Source organism: Scatophagus argus, chromosome 14 (assembly GCF_020382885.2).
Source record: "Scatophagus argus isolate fScaArg1 chromosome 14, fScaArg1.pri, whole genome shotgun sequence".
NCBI classification, from domain to species: domain Eukaryota; kingdom Metazoa; phylum Chordata; class Actinopteri; family Scatophagidae; genus Scatophagus; species Scatophagus argus.
Genome location: NC_058506.1, coordinates 8,983,302 through 9,001,961, shown reverse-complemented (window position 1 = coordinate 9,001,961; position 18,660 = coordinate 8,983,302). Strand labels below are relative to the sequence as shown.

At 40.4% G+C, this 18,660-nt stretch overlaps 3 protein-coding genes across 4 annotated transcripts; 2 read left to right on the top strand and 1 right to left on the bottom strand.

Annotated features, from left to right (window-relative positions):
- Nucleotides 1-196: 196 nt before the first annotated feature.
- Nucleotides 197-18,397, bottom strand: rb1 (retinoblastoma 1). Of its 2 annotated transcripts, XM_046411854.1 has the most exons (28): nt 18,209-18,397; nt 17,843-17,973; nt 17,257-17,377; nt 16,770-16,873; nt 16,372-16,506; nt 16,241-16,279; nt 16,029-16,078; nt 15,678-15,788; nt 15,183-15,328; nt 14,990-15,067; nt 13,687-13,796; nt 13,523-13,600; nt 12,853-12,940; nt 12,637-12,753; nt 12,482-12,538; nt 12,271-12,302; nt 12,039-12,115; nt 11,693-11,916; nt 2,997-3,112; nt 2,561-2,715; nt 2,293-2,438; nt 2,087-2,191; nt 1,865-1,978; nt 1,605-1,753; nt 1,438-1,468; nt 1,186-1,328; nt 1,006-1,052; nt 197-863 (listed from the first exon to the last, which is right to left on the bottom strand). In XM_046411854.1, exons 2-28 carry the CDS (start codon nt 17,950-17,952, stop codon nt 814-816), a joined length of 2,733 nt encoding a protein of 910 aa, XP_046267810.1. In that variant the 5' UTR covers nt 17,953-17,973; nt 18,209-18,397; the 3' UTR covers nt 197-813. The 2 variants fall into 2 exon arrangements, with proteins under 2 accessions (XP_046267810.1, XP_046267809.1); XM_046411853.1 differs by lacking the exon at nt 18,209-18,397 and having other exon boundaries at nt 17,843-18,130.
- On the top strand, nt 4,126-6,422 carry LOC124071299 (lysophosphatidic acid receptor 6-like). Its single transcript, XM_046411857.1, has one exon. The coding sequence runs from the start codon at nt 4,712-4,714 to the stop codon at nt 5,816-5,818; it is 1,107 nt and encodes a 368-aa protein (XP_046267813.1). The 5' UTR covers nt 4,126-4,711; the 3' UTR covers nt 5,819-6,422.
- LOC124071300 (lysophosphatidic acid receptor 6-like) lies at nt 10,156-11,151 on the top strand. Its single transcript, XM_046411859.1, has one exon. The coding sequence runs from the start codon at nt 10,156-10,158 to the stop codon at nt 11,149-11,151; it is 996 nt and encodes a 331-aa protein (XP_046267815.1).
- Nucleotides 18,398-18,660: the final 263 nt, after the last annotated feature.

Below are 18,660 nucleotides of genomic sequence, written 5' to 3'. Positions count from 1 at the left end.
ACTGAGAACATGCATTTGATATACAATGTATATTTTTTAACCAACCAAAAGTAAAAGAAAAGTTACTGTGAAACTCTATACATTACAAAAACAAGAAACATTATCTGAAACCATCCTCCTTTGAAACTACATGAACTTTGGTTGAGTGCAAATCTTGGAGGATTTTCCTTCAAGTTATATTTGACTGTTTTATAGTTCTCACTTTATGGCACAAACTAAACTTTCCCAAAATGATTATCCACGTTCCAGAGTAAAATATCACTTCACAAGTAAAACTGCTGCCTGGAAAGACATATTGATTTCCCTCTGGGCTGAGGCTTAAATCCTTTTTGAGGAGAGTAATCGTAATTTAACACCTGAAATGTTGCATCATGATTGAAACATCTGAATTGTCAGAATGTGAAAAGACTGTCAAAAAGTCAACACGTGAAGGTCCTGGTGGCGGTAAGGCTTAATCAGTTATTTAACAAGATAACCATCAACGGATCTCTACAAAGCTCTTCAGAATTGAGAAGATTCAAACAACCACAAACTAATATCACTCTTAAAAACAAACATACTTAATCTCCAACAAGTCAAAACTCAAATGAAATTCAATGACATCAATCATTATTCAGTTAAAACACTCGGTTAAAGCATCAACAAAAAGAGGAGAAAGTCCTCTATATTCACATATTACTCCTCAAAGACAAAGTTAAATACAAACTAAAATCCCATACTAAATGTACAGAGAAACTCGTTCTTCACTTTGTGTGAACAAGAGGTTGTGTTCACATTGTGATAAACAGTGCAGGCCAGTTCAGTAGGTTAGAGTTATTCCTTCCTTGATTCTGCATCCTCCTTCATGCGACTCCAAGTGGAGCCTGCATTAAAAAAAAAAAAAAAAAATTACTCCTATGTTAGTCAACATACATCAGCCACATGACTGACATGAATACATGAAGAAGAAGAAGAATTGGTAATTGGCAAAACTGGAACTTTATATAAAATGCAATCTTCACTTACTCATCTCTGCAAGCTTCTGTATGAGTGTAGAATCTTGTCCAGATTTGCTGTTAATTAAAATACATAATGTGAGCTTAAGTGAAATATACACATGTATGCTATGACAAATATTCGGTTTGTGTTTTCGACTACAGTTACTAAACAGGGTGCGGATATGCTAAAATTTAATTCGTGACCAACCTGCCATCGGCTTCATCTTGCCCATCCACATCAAACCGTAATCTCTTAAGAGGCTTTGGAGTGGGCCCGAGATCCAGAGTCCTCTTGAAGGAGCGGTCGCTGCTGTTGACCATCTGGTTGATCTTCTGGAACCGATTGGACAGCTATAGATGAAAACAAGACAGAAAAAAAAGACTGAGTGCATTGCATTTTACCTTGCAAAATGGAGATTATCCTTTAATATGCTACAATACAAACAAAAGAGGCACGCACCCCAAATGATTCACCGATTGATACCAGCATTCTGTAAAGGGAAAAAACAGATAAGAAAAATCATGTGCAAACACACAATCATGCTACTCTACAAGCGCAGCCGAAAGGCCTTTTCCCTTTTTTCCCCCCTCTAGAACAAGAACAACACTGAATTGCCGTGAACTCACCTGGAGCGAGGAGTCATGATACCCGGGGACATGCGTGGGCTTTTCAGAGGAGAGATGTAAACATTGTTGCTGCCAGGCACACGCAGAGGCGAGTTGGGAAACTTGTAGGGGCTGCGTGGTATTTGTGGGATTGGAGAGAGGGTGGGTGGCTACGAAAACAAAACAGCAGCAAAGAAGAGGTTACTGCAGGCATGCACATGTACCTGACTGGGCATATTATTAAAATCACAGTGTAGATCCCTCATGGGGAGGTCTCTCACCCTGGTAGACGCATACTGCAGGATGTTGGTCTTCAGTTTCTGCATGAACACTTGGTTGTAGAAGACAATGATGGAGTCATAGTGGCCCTCAGTGATCAGCACATGCTTAAAGGTCTGCAGCATACAGTGTAAAACAGAAAAGCAAATAATTTTAGGTCAGAATTCAACACAATGTGCCATTACAACAGGAAAAAAACAGTAATTAACGTTACAAGTCGTCACCTCCTGGTTGGTGTTGGGCATGTTCTTGTACGCCGTGACAATGGTCTTGAAGCGCAGGTCTACACTCTTCACTTTACATATGGCATACATAGCTGACATCATCAACTTTAAGAAAAAAAGAGAAGTAGCTTCAGAAAAAAAAAAGGAAACAAGGAAGGAAGATGCCAAGAGAACAAGAGTGAATGAGCAAATGAAAGGCAGGTAACCTGGTCAAGGTGACGGTCTCTCATCAGCTCATGCTCGTGCTGCAGAGTGTGCTGGAAGAGGGTCCATATGATGGGCTCCAGTTCAGGGTGGGAGGACAGCAGGTAAGAACAAAGCACCTTCAGCCTCGTGTAGGCCAGGCGGTACACTACAGAGAGAGGAGTTTGTTACCCACACATCTGTTATAATCCAGATCTAGACAAACATATTTTATGTCTTCTGAAAAAAAAGGTCCTTTTGGACTATGTGAGAGCTTGAACAACATCTTACATTTCTTATAGAAGAGGCTGAGAGAGTTGGACTTCGGGAGCCGTGGAGTTTGGGTGGCAGGCTGGGTTGGGGGCTGAGAGGAAGACTGAGAACTCAGTGTGGCTGGGGACTCTGGTGACAAGACACGATGGCCTGGACGCATGGGGGACAGATATCTGTAAGAGCAATGGAGAAATCCAATGGGCTCTGTTAGCTACAAGTAAACATTATATAAAGCACCAATCACAGATAGTTAGGGGGTCTAGAATAAGAAGAAAAAAAGAAAGTATAGCTGATGATGAGTTTAAGTGGAATCTAACAGATCTCTTGTTCTTTAAATTCCATGATGCATGTTCTTATGGATTCACAATAGCTGAAAAAATGATTGATTGTCTTTCAGCTGCTGCCTACCAGCAGCTGAAAGACGAACAGACAAAACGCAGGACGGTGAACTCACAGGTCGGCTGCGGTGTGGTTGTGCTGCAGTGGTTGGCTGAAACTGGCTGGAGTCTCCACCTGCTCTGCTGCTCCCCCCTCATGCTCCTGTTTCAGCAGCTCAAACAGCGGGGAGCCCTGCAAAGACACAAACAGGATTTACATTTTAAAAATATCATGTTCAGTGTAGAGGAAAAATAAATAAGTTGTGGGTGAGAATACAGTGACAAGTTTATATTATTGCTGTTGTCATAAAGAGCCGGTGTCGACACAAGTGCAGCATTGACAAATCAAAGTGATCCAGTAAAGCAAATTTCCTTCGCAAAAACTGAACTGTTAAATTACAACTGAGGACTGATAACACATTAGTTCCTTATTTTCATGTTGACCTAAAGATATGCGCTATTGTAACCTATCTCATTTCAGTGACTTCCACTGAAATCCCCTTCAACTGAGAGGAAATAGTATAGAATAGAATAATTTCATTTGCAAAAATGTCTTGTCTGCAAATACCACTGAAGCAAAATCCATTCATATTTAGCTCTCTTATCTCTTATGACTAAAAGATATGCAGACACACCAGTGGTGCACGTGAACATCACATGAGAATATAGGGGGAAAAAAAGGTGTGGCTCACCACTCAACAATTTTCACAGGAACTACAGGTACAGACTTGCTATTAGTACATTCTTCATGTCATACATGCCACACCCTGCTGACGCCACTAATGCAGTGCAAAAGGTACACTTTGTATTTGACTGCTCTAACAGCATTCAGTGACATATGAAGGGCAGCCACACTGCAATGTTTCATTAGGTATAGTAAAATCTTGCTTAAGAGTTCTGTGTTTCATGTTAACTTAATTTAATTGTTTGTAGACTAATGTGGATAACCCCAAGCAGTCATAGTCATATTAAGAAAACAAGATAAAGCTATGCTATAATGTTATATAAGCTATTCCTTATCATTATAGTATTTTAGGAGTTTAATTGCACATACAGCAGTAAAGAATAGAGAAAGAATAAAAAACCCCTGAGCACAAAAGTTGAGGGTCCACACCCATTTCTGATAGTGTCATTATTCCATTTTCAGATAAGTGCAAAGGCAAAACAGTGATGGGAGGACTCTGGCCCCTTTGGAGGCTCCTCCCTTTGTGTGTCAACAGTCCAGCGAGTTCTTTGTGCTGGAGAGTCTCAATTTCACCCTGCTATGAGGTTTCTGATTTACGGTCAGGCAGGAGCAGAGTAAAACTTGTGAAGCATAAGAGTAATGATCACCGTGCCCCCCCCCCCAGGGCTGCTGCAGGAACAGACAAGAGAACAAGGGAAAGGAAGAGCCACTCGACTGTTCACAGAGCTGAGGAGAGGCACATGATTCTTCCATCAAAAAGGATAAACATTTCAGCTGTGAAAGACAACTGGACAGGACGGAAAACTTCACTTTCATGAGGATTACTGGATGTGCCCGACAGCTTTCTTATACAGAATACTGATGTAAAGGATATAAATACGCAGTTTTTGTGGAGTTGCTGTATACGTTCGTTCTCACCATTTCATCACACAGGACTGCACAAACCCACCACTCATTAGTAATTCAAGACTGCTTTTCCTACTGAAAAGGATTAACAAGTTTAACTTTTTTTTAAGGACTGTTGGATTTTTATGACTGACTCAAGAATACCCAGGAGAACTTTATCTCTTTAATTGTCCCAAACTAACTAACTAGCTTGATCTAAAAATGTATAACAGCACCATAGAAGCTTATAACATCAGCATGCTGGGCTCCACTCAAAATTACATGAGCTGCAACAAGAGTGATGACTTCAAGTACCCTCTGTACAGCTCAGTTTTCAGCGTGGTGTTTGTAGTCGGACTTTTCTTCAACATGGTGGCTGTGTACATTTTTGGCTGCACGCTGAAGCTGCGGAATGAGACCACGACATATATGATAAACCTAGTCGTTTCAGACTCTCTCTTTGTCCTCAGCCTGCCTTTTCGGATTGTTTATTTTATTAAACGTGAGTGGCTCTTCGGTAGTGTGCTGTGCAAGATCTCTGTGGCCTTGTTCTACACCAACATGTATGGCAGCATCCTCTTCCTCACCTGCATCAGTGTTGACCGTTTTCTGGCCATTGTGCACCCGTTCCGCTCCCAAACTATTCGCACTAAGAGGAACGCCAAACTGGCCTGCTGCACAGTGTGGGTGATGGTTCTTTCTGGAAGTGTACCCACTGGGTTCCTTTTGGACACCACTTCACCCAAAAATGCTAACTCCTCCTCAAACTTCTGCTTTGAAAACTACTCTAAAAAGCAATGGAAGGCTGAACTCTCCAAGGTGGTAGTGTTTATTGAGACTGTGGGCTTCATCATCCCATTGATGCTCAATGTCTTTTGTTCCGTCATGGTGCTACGAACTCTGAGGAAACCCCAGACCATCAGCCGCGGAGGAAACCTCAATAAGGCGAAAATCTTGAGAATGATCATTGTGCATCTGCTTATCTTCTGCTTCTGTTTCATCCCCTACAATGTCAATCTCATATTCTATGCCCTGGTTCGCTCCAACGTTCTAAAGGGATGCTACGCGGAATATGTGGTCAGAACCATCTACCCCATTGCTCTGTGCATAGCAGTGACCAACTGTTGTTTTGATCCAGTCATTTACTACTTCACTTCAGAGACCATTCAGAGCTCCATCAAACGCAAGTCCACAGCATGGAACAATGGTGTCAGACTGTTTGACAGACTACAGATGGATAGCACGCAAAGCAGTCCAAATACAACACCCAAAAGCCTGACCCTGAGAACTCTGAGATCCAAAATGTTTGACAATGACTCTACAGTCTGACAACTCTGTATTATGTGACACAATTAAGACATCAGCGAGTACTGCTCGAAACTCGATTTCGGTAGAAGCAGAGTGGCTGTGAGGATCTTAACAACTGTGAGCACAAAGGTTACTATGGAGTCACTTGCTCATCTACCAGAGATCACAGAGACTTTAAACTAGGACTGTTCCCTATTCAGTCAATAAAAGAGTGGAACAAGTCAAAGAGCAAACATCTGATAAGCATAAATTCCCTTCAGGGTGACAATTCACAACTCACAAGTTAGAAAACTCTATTCAAGGGTCAAGAGTATAAAAGAGTCTATAATGTGTATTTGTGGAAATGTCAGGTGTGTAAGCCATAGTCATGCGTGATGTTGCAAATAATTATCAGCTTTTGCACATAAGGCGTTGAAAATGTAGTCTTACTCCTCAGAGCAGAATTCTGCTTTGGCAACACTGAATCAGTATTACAACTCTTTATGTGCTGGACTGTACAGTTTCTAAGTAGTTGCAATCTCATTGCCATTAAAGCACTTTATAGAGCAGCGTGATATATATCCGCTTTTACCTGTTGAATAAAAGTGAATAAAAAGTGAATAAAAGAGTTATTAACTTAAAAAGGTTTGTGAGTTTAAAATTCACTACTTGTCTGATAAAGCAGGGTACTGGCAGGGTTATCAGTTGCTCATATGCCACCCTCTTTTGGTGTTACCTAATCATTTGCCTGAAATGATTAGTCATACAGTCATACTAACAGCACCGTTACAGGTACTGTGGTTGGCCAATGCCACGCATGCACAATAAGACAAAAAAATTCAAAAAGGAGCTCGCAGGTGTGGTCAGTATTCGACAACTGAATGGCACTGGCCAACACTGCCAACAGCCTAATCTAAATAAGAGGTAGTGAGAGTGTTTATGACTCTCAACACTGAAGTCCATACAGATTAGAGATGATTTATTTTGTTGGTGCACTATTTAACAACAGGGATTTTTCCCAAAATCTCACTTTAGACTAAATATTTAAAGTTATTGAATTCTGATGTGAATCATCAAAACTAAGTTTTAGTTTGTCTGATCATGAGTTTGTTTCCTAGTAGGTAAAGTGAAAAGCTCAGAGTGCAGATGGAATATGGTGCAGCTAGAATATCTGTTCCTTCTTGTAAAAATCAGTGTGCTGCAAGACTGAGCGCTACAGCATTCCTGGTTAAGAGCCTCAGCCTGAGGGTTCTGCACTGACAAGGGTAGACTCATCACCATCACGGTACTGACAGGAAGGATTGTGAAACCAAAGCATGCGAGCGACAACATGTCTCGAGGGAGAAGTACGTTTACAAAATAGAGCATAGTGATGGTTGACGCAATCCTGAGACAGAACAGGCCAAATAATCCAGAATAATTTACAAATGACATCCATGACACAGATAAAACAATTAACAGTTTATAAAGTCTCACTTTTCCATGTTTGCACTCTTTACTAAACTACATGTATTACAAACAGACTTACATTCAGGATGCAGCTGGACTTTCTCCACCCAGCACAAACGAACTAATTGGATTAATGGCTTTGTATAGAAAAAGCCATTCTGACTCAAGGTTTACATGATAATCACATAGCTTACGATGACATTAATACAATTTAGCATGCGCAAAGAGGGTTTACTGAATTCAATTGTAGAAGCACACCATCTCATTTCCATTTCTAATGATAATCATAACATGAAGGTAAGACTTATGTTTTATCTGAAGCAGAGGATAAATTCAAAACAGTTATATCACAACCGCACCTATTACATCCTTAAATTTTATTTATGTCTTTCGATCTAATCTATCTTCAAATTGTGCTACATTAGCTTCATAACCTAAAGCTTAAGATTATTCAGTGAACCACTGAATAATCTTAACCACCTTCAGTTGAATCCCAGTGTGACTGGTGAGGTTCAGCTGTCCGACTTGAGAGTACAGATACAGCTGTGGACTTGTGGACTAAAGGTTAACATTTTAACACAACATAAATTCTCATCAGTCAAAAGACTTTTCCCGAGGGTTTTCACTTTACTGCGCGTTGCATCACAATGCCACCCCCAAACACACCCCCACCCCGGTTTTCCCTTGGGCTCTTATACCCAATAACAAAGATCTATACTTCTTTGTTCGTCCCGAGACATACACTGCTGTATGAAAACAGCACTGTCCTTCAGTGAATTATAGCCAGCACTCTATCAGCTGGCAAACAAATACAGTTAATGATTAACTCCAATTACTCGTGTAGGTTTTTAACAAGCAGCCATAAACATGAATCCCACCATGAAGGCAATGAAACAATACATGCTCAATTGTAAGGCTGATCACAAAATTCAGTTCAATGGGAAAACTACTGGGTTAAAACCAGGTAACTCCTCCATCCTCAAGCTAACCTGCTGATCACTACTTCTGTTTTACATATATTGGCCAAATGAGACAGACAATAGGTGGCAAGAACAAACCATGTTAAGTGTGCCTAGAGAGAGGGAGAGAGGCCCTGACGTGAGTGTGAGTGTGTGTGTGTGTGTGTGTGTGTGTGTGCGTGTGTGTGTAGGCGTAAACTGTTTCAGTCAGTAGCATCTGCACTGTCACAGACTCCCAACACTCAGTGCACCGATGAGATCCTGATACTGGTAAGTGATGAAGTTTGATCTGTTTCAATATTCTCCTTAGTTGTACCAATTGTGCTTATATGTACAGCATGTAATAGATTAGCATATGTCATTATTGTAAAATGAAGACAGCAATTAACCACTTTTTTAAGTGAATATTATCTGAAGTAATATTTTTTGAAAGAGATATTTGAGAATTCCATTGGCTTTACAGTTAAATGAACCATATAAAAGACAAAAGAATAACTGTGACATGGTGAGATCAGCGGAACTGATACAACTGACTGGTCATTTTGAAGTGCATAGCGTTGTTCAGCAGCCTAAAGTCCTGGTCTGTTAGTCATAAAAAAAGGACAGTTGTGTAAAATGACAGAGTGAACAGGACACATACCAAACCCAGAAAAAATGCACTAGCAAAAACATCAGTCACAATACTGACTGAAAGATAGTATTGTATATCAGATATTTGCTTATACAATACAAACTACAGCCTTATAAAACACTGGGTGTCTTCACACTTGTGGTTTGGTTCATTTGCACCAGAACAAGGGAAAAATGTATACATGGCTGCTCTTGAGCTCTCACCTGGTTCCTGTTCACATGAGTTTTTGCAAATGAAACAAGATGAGTAAACACAAGTTATACAGAGTGATAGGTACCTCATTGATTGGACAGATTTAGCGACTGTCATCCTGCATCATCAGGACCAAAACGAGGAAAATCAATCGGATCACTGAAAGATTATGCAGCGCTGTAATGCTTCTGATATTCATATTAAGAAAAAAAACTGATTCTAATAATTATGAGTATTATTAGACTGCCAATCGACTGATTTTTATGGAAAATGAGACAAGAAGAAAATGAGGCCTATTACTGTAGGATTGCTGACACAAACTTTAAATTTACACGAACATAAAGTGAAGTAGTTAACTATGTAGAAAATAATCAGAGCACTTTCAACAGTTTTTGGCTTATTGATCAGGGTGAATGCCCACACTGATATGCACAGACTTTATCAATCATGATTTTAAATATACACATGGCTTATACAGAAGACAACTTCCTGAACAGATTTCACAATCACCACATGGATTTATTAGTTTAGCAAATTACGCAATATCCAATACTGTAAAGGGTCCAGGCTTCAGTTGGGACTGAGCCAAGACCACCCTCACTTGGCAATCTGGACCGACTTCTTTTGTTCACATGTGCAACAAAAAAAACAAGCTTTGGGGTGAAATGTTCCTCCTTTGGAAACAACTGCGTCAAACGAGCCAAGTGTGAATACAACCTGAGATTAAGACCTCGGACTTTCTCAGTGAAATATTAACTTTATGTGTTTCACTAAATGTATATTTACCAGCACTAATGCAATTGTAATGCATTAGTATTACATGAGCAGTTTCTTTTCTTCCCGACCGTTCATGTAATGAAACCAAATATTTGCTTGTTTTATGAGATGAGGAGGATGTAGTTAAATCTTATTGACACTATTCATCTGACTGTTGCTGTGCATTTCAAATATCAATTCAGGTGTGATAGCCATAGGAGTTTATTCATGTCACCTCAGCAAATTTACATTGCATAAAACAGCAGCCATTTTCACTTTATTAAGTTTTTTTACTCGCCTCAGTTCAGCTGCCATTTCTTCCTCCCATTTTATGTTCACTTCAATCAAGTCTTTTCCACCAGATATGAGAGTGACACAGATTATTTTGAGACATGGAGCTGTGGAATACAACATATGACGTCCCATCCAAGCCACTCTCATCTCTGTCTAACTGCACTGTGGACACCAGCTACCGCTTCACCTTCTATCAAGTGTCTTACAGCATCATCTTCCTACTGGGGTTAGCCACCAACAGCCTGGCTCTGTGGAGACTGTTTCTATCTCCCTGCACCATGAACAGCACAGCCATTTACATGATTAGCCTGTCAGCTGCTGACTTGTTTTTTGTAATCTCTCTACCCCTGAGAATCTACTACTACCACCAGAAGGCCAGAGCCTTGTCCTCCACGACAGGAGACGAGTCCAGTTGGACTCAAAGTGTGGCATTCTGCCACCTCACTTTCACCCTCAAATACATCAGCCTGTATGGGGGAATTTTCTTCCTGGTGTGTATTTCTGTGGACCGTTACTTCGCCGTAGTGCACCCGCTGGCATCAACACTCCGCAGGCAGCGTGCTGCACAGCTGTTAAGTGGGGGGATCTGGTGCCTGGTGCTGGGGCTCAGTGTGACCCTGCCTCTGCTGCGCTCTGCAGCTGCTCGCCTAAATCAGCCCTGTCTGCTGGACCCGTCCTCACAGCGCCACCGCACGATCATCCTAGTAGCTCTGGGCTTAGTCCTAGGGTCATTTCTGCTACCCACTGCAGTGCTCCTGTACAGCTACTGCAGAGTGCTGAATGTGCTTCGCCAGCCAAGACACCGCTCCCGCAGTCAGGTCCGCAACCGTCAGCACACCCTCACAGTTATTTACTGGGTGATGGGGATCTTCCTGCTGTGTTTCCTTCCCTATCACATTAACCTCCTGGGATATACTCTCACACATGTGGGGCTTCTGCCTTATTGTGGCTTGGCCAAAGTGACCAAGGTTGCTCACCCTGTGGTGCTATCACTGGCAAGCTGCAACTGCTGCCTCAACCCATTCATCTACTATTTCTCCAGCAGCCTGGTGCACAAGGAGGCGCCTGGTGGTGGAGGCAGTGGCAGCCAGTGACACAGATCATCTCACAACACTACTGACAGACACTACGAGCTAGAGTCAGCAGCAGTTACTCAAACAACAAGTAAAGCTGTTTGTCCATCAGGAAACTCTGTAAATCACAGAGAGCTGAGGCAGACCAGACCAGCCAGAGAAAAACCAGAAAACATTTTCACCATAAAATGTGATCCAGCTTGACCAACACAGTCATGTGTTGGTGTGTAATGCTTTACAGCAGTAGGTCACACTAAATGCCCAACCAACCAACACAGACCAAGAAGAGGCTTTCTTGGCACAGAGTGGGAATGACAGAAGCACCGTGCTACCTATTGTAAGTCAGAGTACCATCCAGTTTATCTGTTCACCTTTTATGTCATTTATGGTATTCTTGTTATAACTGTAGTAATAATTAACATTATTTTATAAATTGTTTCTCATGGACCAATTATAGATATACTTATCATGTCAATGAGTCTTTATGTTGTGCTTGAATCTTACTAAAATGCTGTGATATTATTATGAATGTAATGACGTAGTGATGACAAATCAAACTGACCGTCCTCCACGCAATCCTCTCCATGATGAGGTTCTCGCAGCTCTCCAGGTGTTTGACAATATCTTTGCTCAGAGTGGGATCGACCTTGATGAAGCTCTCGATGACTTTGTAGAAGTCAAAGGCAGCGAGGCCGACCACGTCCAGTATCCAGGGGAAACACATGTTTGTTTCAGGTGTGTCACCACCACCACCATGGTTGTATCCTCCAGTTTTAAAACTGCTCTCTGATCATGAGGAGCAAACAACATTGTTAAAACCTGTCACACTGTGTGTAAACATCGATCAGCATCACTGATAAAACACATTATTTCAGATTATTGACTTGTAAGCTAATTGTGGGACACACCTCCATATGTTGCCATGACTACCTCCAAAGCACAGGCCAAAAGTGATGTGTGGAATGTGGAGTCATTGAGGAGTTTACTGTAATGGAAATCATATGACTTAGCTCAAGGCAAACGACGCTTCACTTACAATTTAAAATAACAAAAAGCATGCATGCACACGTGAATAAAAACACAACTATTCACCATCTTCATAACTGCCCACTGATTTCATAATAAGTGAAAAACACACACCTAAAATTTTGCACTGAAAGTCGCTTTTCTTCCTACAAGATGAAAAGTGAGACGAATAAGAGGGAAAAACAACATGAATGAGTTATTTCAAATACTGTGAGCAGTCTTTGGTTCATGTAAACTGCTTTCTGTTGACAGTGCAATGTAAACAAAAGTTAAAAAAAAAAGCTGAATTGATAAACAAATATTGAATGAAACAGTAGTCAAGTACCGATTTCAGCATTGCCTCCATGACTTTGTAATAGAGTTTGACACCGAGGTTAAATCGCTGAAAAGACAAAAGACATATAAGTGAGACATAATATAATTTCAGCATCGGAGGTATTGCCATCGTTACTCATTATCTTTTTGAGTGTTAATTCATACCTGCCTGCCGAGTACTACATGGTGAGGCCCGACTGCCTGACCAAACCTTTGGCTGAACGCCTGTCCAAGTGTCTCCAGACGCTTCAGCACGTCCTGCGTGGGGTCCACGGTGCAATTCTGATCACAGAAACATGGAAAACAGGAAATACGTCAAATCAGGGTCATAAGATGCCATTTCATGGGACATTTTAATTAATGACAACACTTGATATTCACTTTGAAATATGTAGCCAGGTTAGTAGATGGCTGGTCCCCACTGGAAGTGAGATCACCTCTCAACTGCTGAATGGAAGTCATGGCAGCTCTGGTGAGACAAAACAAAAAAGTCAGATGGTGTTGAAGGACAGACTCGGACAACAACTTTCAAAATTCAAACAATGAAATATCTTTTACTTCACGGAATCACAGAACAGTGGCCAGTGTCTGGTTTTCCATTCATGGACACATATACACATTGAATAGATACAAAGTTTTTCAAGATATTTTAACCATCTCACACCAACTGTGAAAAACAAACTTAAAGAAAACTATTGTAGACTATTCTATTTTGAATACACGCATCGCAGATTTGAAAATTTTCTTCTAAATTAGTTAGTTTATAATTGACATCTTATAGTTTTTTTAATTTAGACTGTAGAGGATTTTTCATGGATAAAAAAAAAAGAAAAGGTCAGATTTTCATCATAACTATTGCTTTTTGAGTCCATATCTACTACTCCTAAATGCACCAACTGACAGCTGTGCAGTAAACAGACCGAGGCAAGATAGTTTGAAACTTTACATATGTTAAGAAAGGTGCCACTGAAAGCCAGTCCTCAGTTCTTCTCCTTCGGGTAAACACTCTCTGAAACCATGAAGAATTTGTGAGAGGCTGGTAACCGCTCACCTGATTGGAGTCTGGGGAGGAATGAGTACAGCATCTTCATCTGACAGGTTCTTCTTTGGCGTCCGCTCCACCTGTGATCTGAAGGCAGAATTATTCCTTTAAATGTATCATTCATTCCTTTAAATTCAACATCAAAAGACTGAAAAGGGAAGAAAAGAAATTACATCTCAACTTCAGGCACAAGAACAGTCTCATCTCCATCAAAAAACAGCCGTCCATCCAAGTCTCCACTCTTGAGGTAGTGCTCCTCATATTGTTGGTTGAGGTCATTCTCCTGTGGTGAAAATTAAAATTTGAACTTAGTCTTTGTCAGGTGCTTCCCAACACTAACTGTATGCATGTTTGATAAAACGTTGAGAGACTGAAGAGTTCTCCATTAATTTTTTATATTTTACTTAAATCCAAAAGTGCCAAATGCTAAAAGTGCTAAACTGAAATAATATATCAAAAACAAAAACAATATTCCTTTCATAGCGTGAAATTATTGCTTCATTATATATGAGCCGTTTATATTACCAGTGCTACATCAAGGAGAAAAATCATATGCAATCACAGTTTTGACCTACTGTAAGAACAATTTCACTCTTGTGGGAGGGCCAAATAGTCTTCATACTGCTCGCCATCTTGAGCTCTGACAATGCAAATTTCAGTCGCTAAATGCACGTTTTAGATGCAAGATCTTGAGCTGACATCTACAGAGATTTCTTAACAATTTGAAGACTTTTACAACTGTGTCATTATATAGCCGTAAAACCACCTGAGTGAATTAAAAAGGAGAAACAGCAATAACTTGGCTATCAGTTGGTCACATAGATGTAATTCTAGAGAATTTCTAGACTCTTGTAGTAATTGTGCACACTAGCCAAATCTCACTTCAAAACCACAGTGGAGTCCTTGCTGTACTTATGTAAGATAAAGCTATAGATTGTACAACTGCAGATGTGACAGAATCTGTGTGTATCTGATCTGATCTCAATCTAAGAAAAAAAAATTTCTGAAATAAAGAAAAACTCCAAATTGTCTGCAACCAGATTTAGACAACAGGTTCAACCTCGGCTACATACTGCTATAATACAATGCAGGCAATTGGCAGCTCATAGGTCAGATCAATATGGCAAGACCCACACATTATTTACTTAAGACACTTATGTAAATAACGCACACCACCTGTTCGTTACTGGGGTAATGTACCAATAAAACAAATATGTTTAGCACCCTTCTTCAAAGCAGTGCGCTTGTGTCAGCAAACAGTGGCATCCTGTCTCAGGTGTTTTCATAAATGTTTCCTTAACATACTACTCTGACACACTAAAATCGATCCTATGTATGACTACACATTTTCCTGACACCATAAATGTGAAAACAAACACATAGGAATAATAGAGAGGACAGCTGTCAGATCCTCAAACATTCAGCAATGACAACAGCAAGCAGGGAGACATAACTAAACAGTAACTGCTACACTACCTGAGGAAAATCTGGAGCTCTCGAAACATCCAACAAATCCAGGAAAGCCGAGAAACTGGTCTGATAAACATTCTTAACCTGCAAATATAATTAGAGGGCGTGTGAGGCCAAATACATACAAAGTGGAGGGCAAAGAAATATGTTTGTATGATGACTTTAAGGTGTGTGTATATACACATAGGGGAGCTCAGACCTCTTCAACATTGCAATCATTCTCTTTGCACAAGGTTTTGAGAAGCTGCAAATCCACCTCTGGCTCCGGAGGTCGGGATTTGGCTTTGCTTTGGTTGCGACGAGATGTACGTGTCGGAGGACTCTGAACTTTACTGATGGCTGATTCTGAGAGAAAACAAAACATTTAAGTGGTCAGAAACTCTGTTAGAAACAATACATCCTTTCATCACACAGAATATTGGAAGCTGAGTTTCTATTTCCATTCCACAAAATGGGGAAACATGACAAACAGATATTATACCATATTTATGCATTCACTTTTAAGCCTACAGCAATGTGACTGAAGTCACATTAGGTTCACAGCAACAACAATATGTATTTAAAATCCTGACTCAAAATTGCTTTGGCTTTTTAAAATACATTCCTTGACTTCACACTTTTCAGATTTGAAGCCATGCTACAAAGGGGTGTTTTAAAGGATTATTCATTAGCAGCAAATGAAGCTGACGCTTACTGTAAAGAGGCTGCAGAAGGTCTGGAGGGCAGCGCTTGATGCATAACTCCAGTGTGCAAAGCAGCAACTGGAATGATATGACCAGGTCATCCTCCATCTGCAGGGCCCTTCCTGTAGACAGTAGAGATGCAGCATATGAGAAGCATTATTACAGTACTACTACTGTGGACTGGAAACAACAGAACCACGAGGAGAAGCATTTTCCAATTCATTTGAGCTCTCAACAGCTGAGAACAAAGACTAAAGGACGGAAAGAAGAGGATTGAGCCGCAAAAAAAATATTTTGTGACGTGTGTTAACAGCTTGATCATATTTGTTTTTGCAGTTGTGTTTAAACTGCGCTTAACCTACCCTTAGCCAAAAGAAACAGTGTCCAGCAGCTCCGAATGGTCTCCTTCTCCCTGGAAAAAAAAAAAGACAATAAATCATTAGTCAAGCTCCCGCATAGTGCATCACATCTGTTTATGAAATCATGCAACTGCCAAACAAAAGACCATAAAGGCACTAAAAAGGGACCGTGGCAAGTAGATTTCACTCTTGTGTTTGATAATTATCCAACTTACTTTCCATCAGAAACCAAAGCAAAGATTTTCTTGCATGTTCTGAAAGAAACAAACATTATTATCAATTATAATTTTGAACCGAACAGTTCTACATCATCAAGCACCTGTATTGTATGTACCGGTTCACTCACTTCTCAAACCTCTGGTAGAGAGCCAGCATCACATCATACTTCTTCTCCAAACGTGTCAGTGCTGAATTCACCTTGGTGCTTATCGTATCCAAGTTCACATCCAACGTCCTCACCAGAGCTAAAAACTGCTTCACACTACAAAAGAAATAATACATTTTGTGAGAATACAAATTTATATCATAAAACTGAATAATAACATGATAAAAATGCAAATCCAAACCAAGTGTTCTAATTTTAATAATTTTGAAAATCAAGTAGTGCATTTGGACGATGGTGCTAAGAGCAATGATGTGTAATCCATTTGCAGAATTTCTACACAAATGACAAATGAGTGTTACACTGACTGCCAAAGCGTAATTGCCATTAACAGGTATCATGCAGGTATCACAAGCACTTACTTCAGACTGACTGCTTTAAGAACCTGAGTTAAGGTGAAACAAGTGACATCAATGTCTGTTGCTGAAACAAACAGACAAGCCCCCCACAGCCTTTTCTGACTGTCCTGAAATGTAAAAAGAACAGTGTTTAAAACTTACAAATATAACACCATGCATATTTCCTAATCACTAACGTCCTGGTGGGAAACATTAATATCATCATGAGGACTGAAAACAAGGCCCAATGGATCTGCAGGAACAAAGCAAGATAATCCTTTGTCCAGCAGCATCATACCACAAACATCACACATACACAAAGCGCCATATCCACAAAACAGTGTAAACTGACACGTTATTATGACCAAACAGTATACACAACTGAGCAATTTTTGTTCTCTTATTGGGTAGTTTTCAACCAGATTACTACAGTTTTCACCCACGAACTGCCCTTTGAGTCTGCCAACAGGATCACAAACGTACGGATCTACTGTCACATCTAACTACTCACAGCGACTTCTTCCATGGAATCTTGAACAATTTTCCACAGCGTCCAGGCACGGTCACAGACCAGGTCTGTCACATGAAGGCTCTTACACAGGGTCACAAACTCAGCATCCTTGTCTCTGTGTCTAGATGATGGAGGCGATAAATCAACATCATGGAGAACACAAACAAAGTTTCAGGACATCAAAACATGCTGCACAAATAACCAGAGCCCCCCTGTATAGGACTTCTCTGTTAGCCAGAGAATGTGTGTTAGACAAGGGCTGTAACTTTATCTATGTTAACGTTACATAACAGTGTTACATCTCTTGTTTAATACTTTGCAAAATAAACATATTCTGTAGCTACTTATGTGGGGTTGGGAGACGTTAAAATACGCTGGTGTTAGTTCTAAATACAGGCCTGAATTCATTTGAAGCAGCCGGCTAATCAGTCCGACGGTTAGCTAGCAAGAGTAAAATACCAAACCAAACTAGCTAAATATTAGGCTAACGTTACAGTGTAAACAACTTTTTCACAGAATAACCAACTCGTTCGCTGACCGCTGATATGCTGCTGAAACCTGAATAAGGGAGCATGACTTCTCTTACTTTTTAACAGATAACTCTGGGCTCTCCTTCTTCTCTGGAGAGGCACTTTCAGCACTGGGCTTCAGCTCCTTGCTTTGTGTCGTTCCAGAATTGCGCTTTTTAGGTGGCATCTTGGTATCCCGTTAACGTATCTAACAGGCAAATATAATAATTAAAAATCAAGCTTTATTTTAAAGGCAACAGATTCGGTTTACTAAGTTTAAAGCCCACTGCACGAGTTCCGTGGCAACAATACAACATAACCCGACTTCCTGAAAGCCTGGTGTAGTGGGTGTTCGTTTCGTTTCACCAGATTGTGCGGCGGAGTGCGGGTGGCGCAACTTTTGAACACCCTGAACAATCAGTGTAGTAAACGAGTGTACTAACCTGTTCTTCACTGGATTTTCTTATGATTACCTTACCTAAACTTAGTACTTTTCACAATAACAGCTAGCAGACCGTGTTATATTACTGTATTTATACTGCGCTCTGTGGTGATAATGTGAGCGCAGTGTGCTTCCACCGGGATCATATGACAAACCACAACGAACTAACCCAAACTCACGAGATGAAAACGCGGGAAAAATCTACGTAACATCCGCTTATTAGCATTTATCCCGCCATCCGGTAGAGTTATTGTGGATTTATCTACTGCTCAATCCCGTCGATAGAAAATAGGTGACTCATCAATTCAGCTAATCTGATGTAATGTTGACGGTGTATGTTAATTCCATTGCACATGTACCCCCGTTTCGCTTTATTTAAGCCATGTTGTATATTGTTTTCATTTTACATGTTAGTACTGACTGATGACGTTTTTTCACTTATCGAGGGAACAG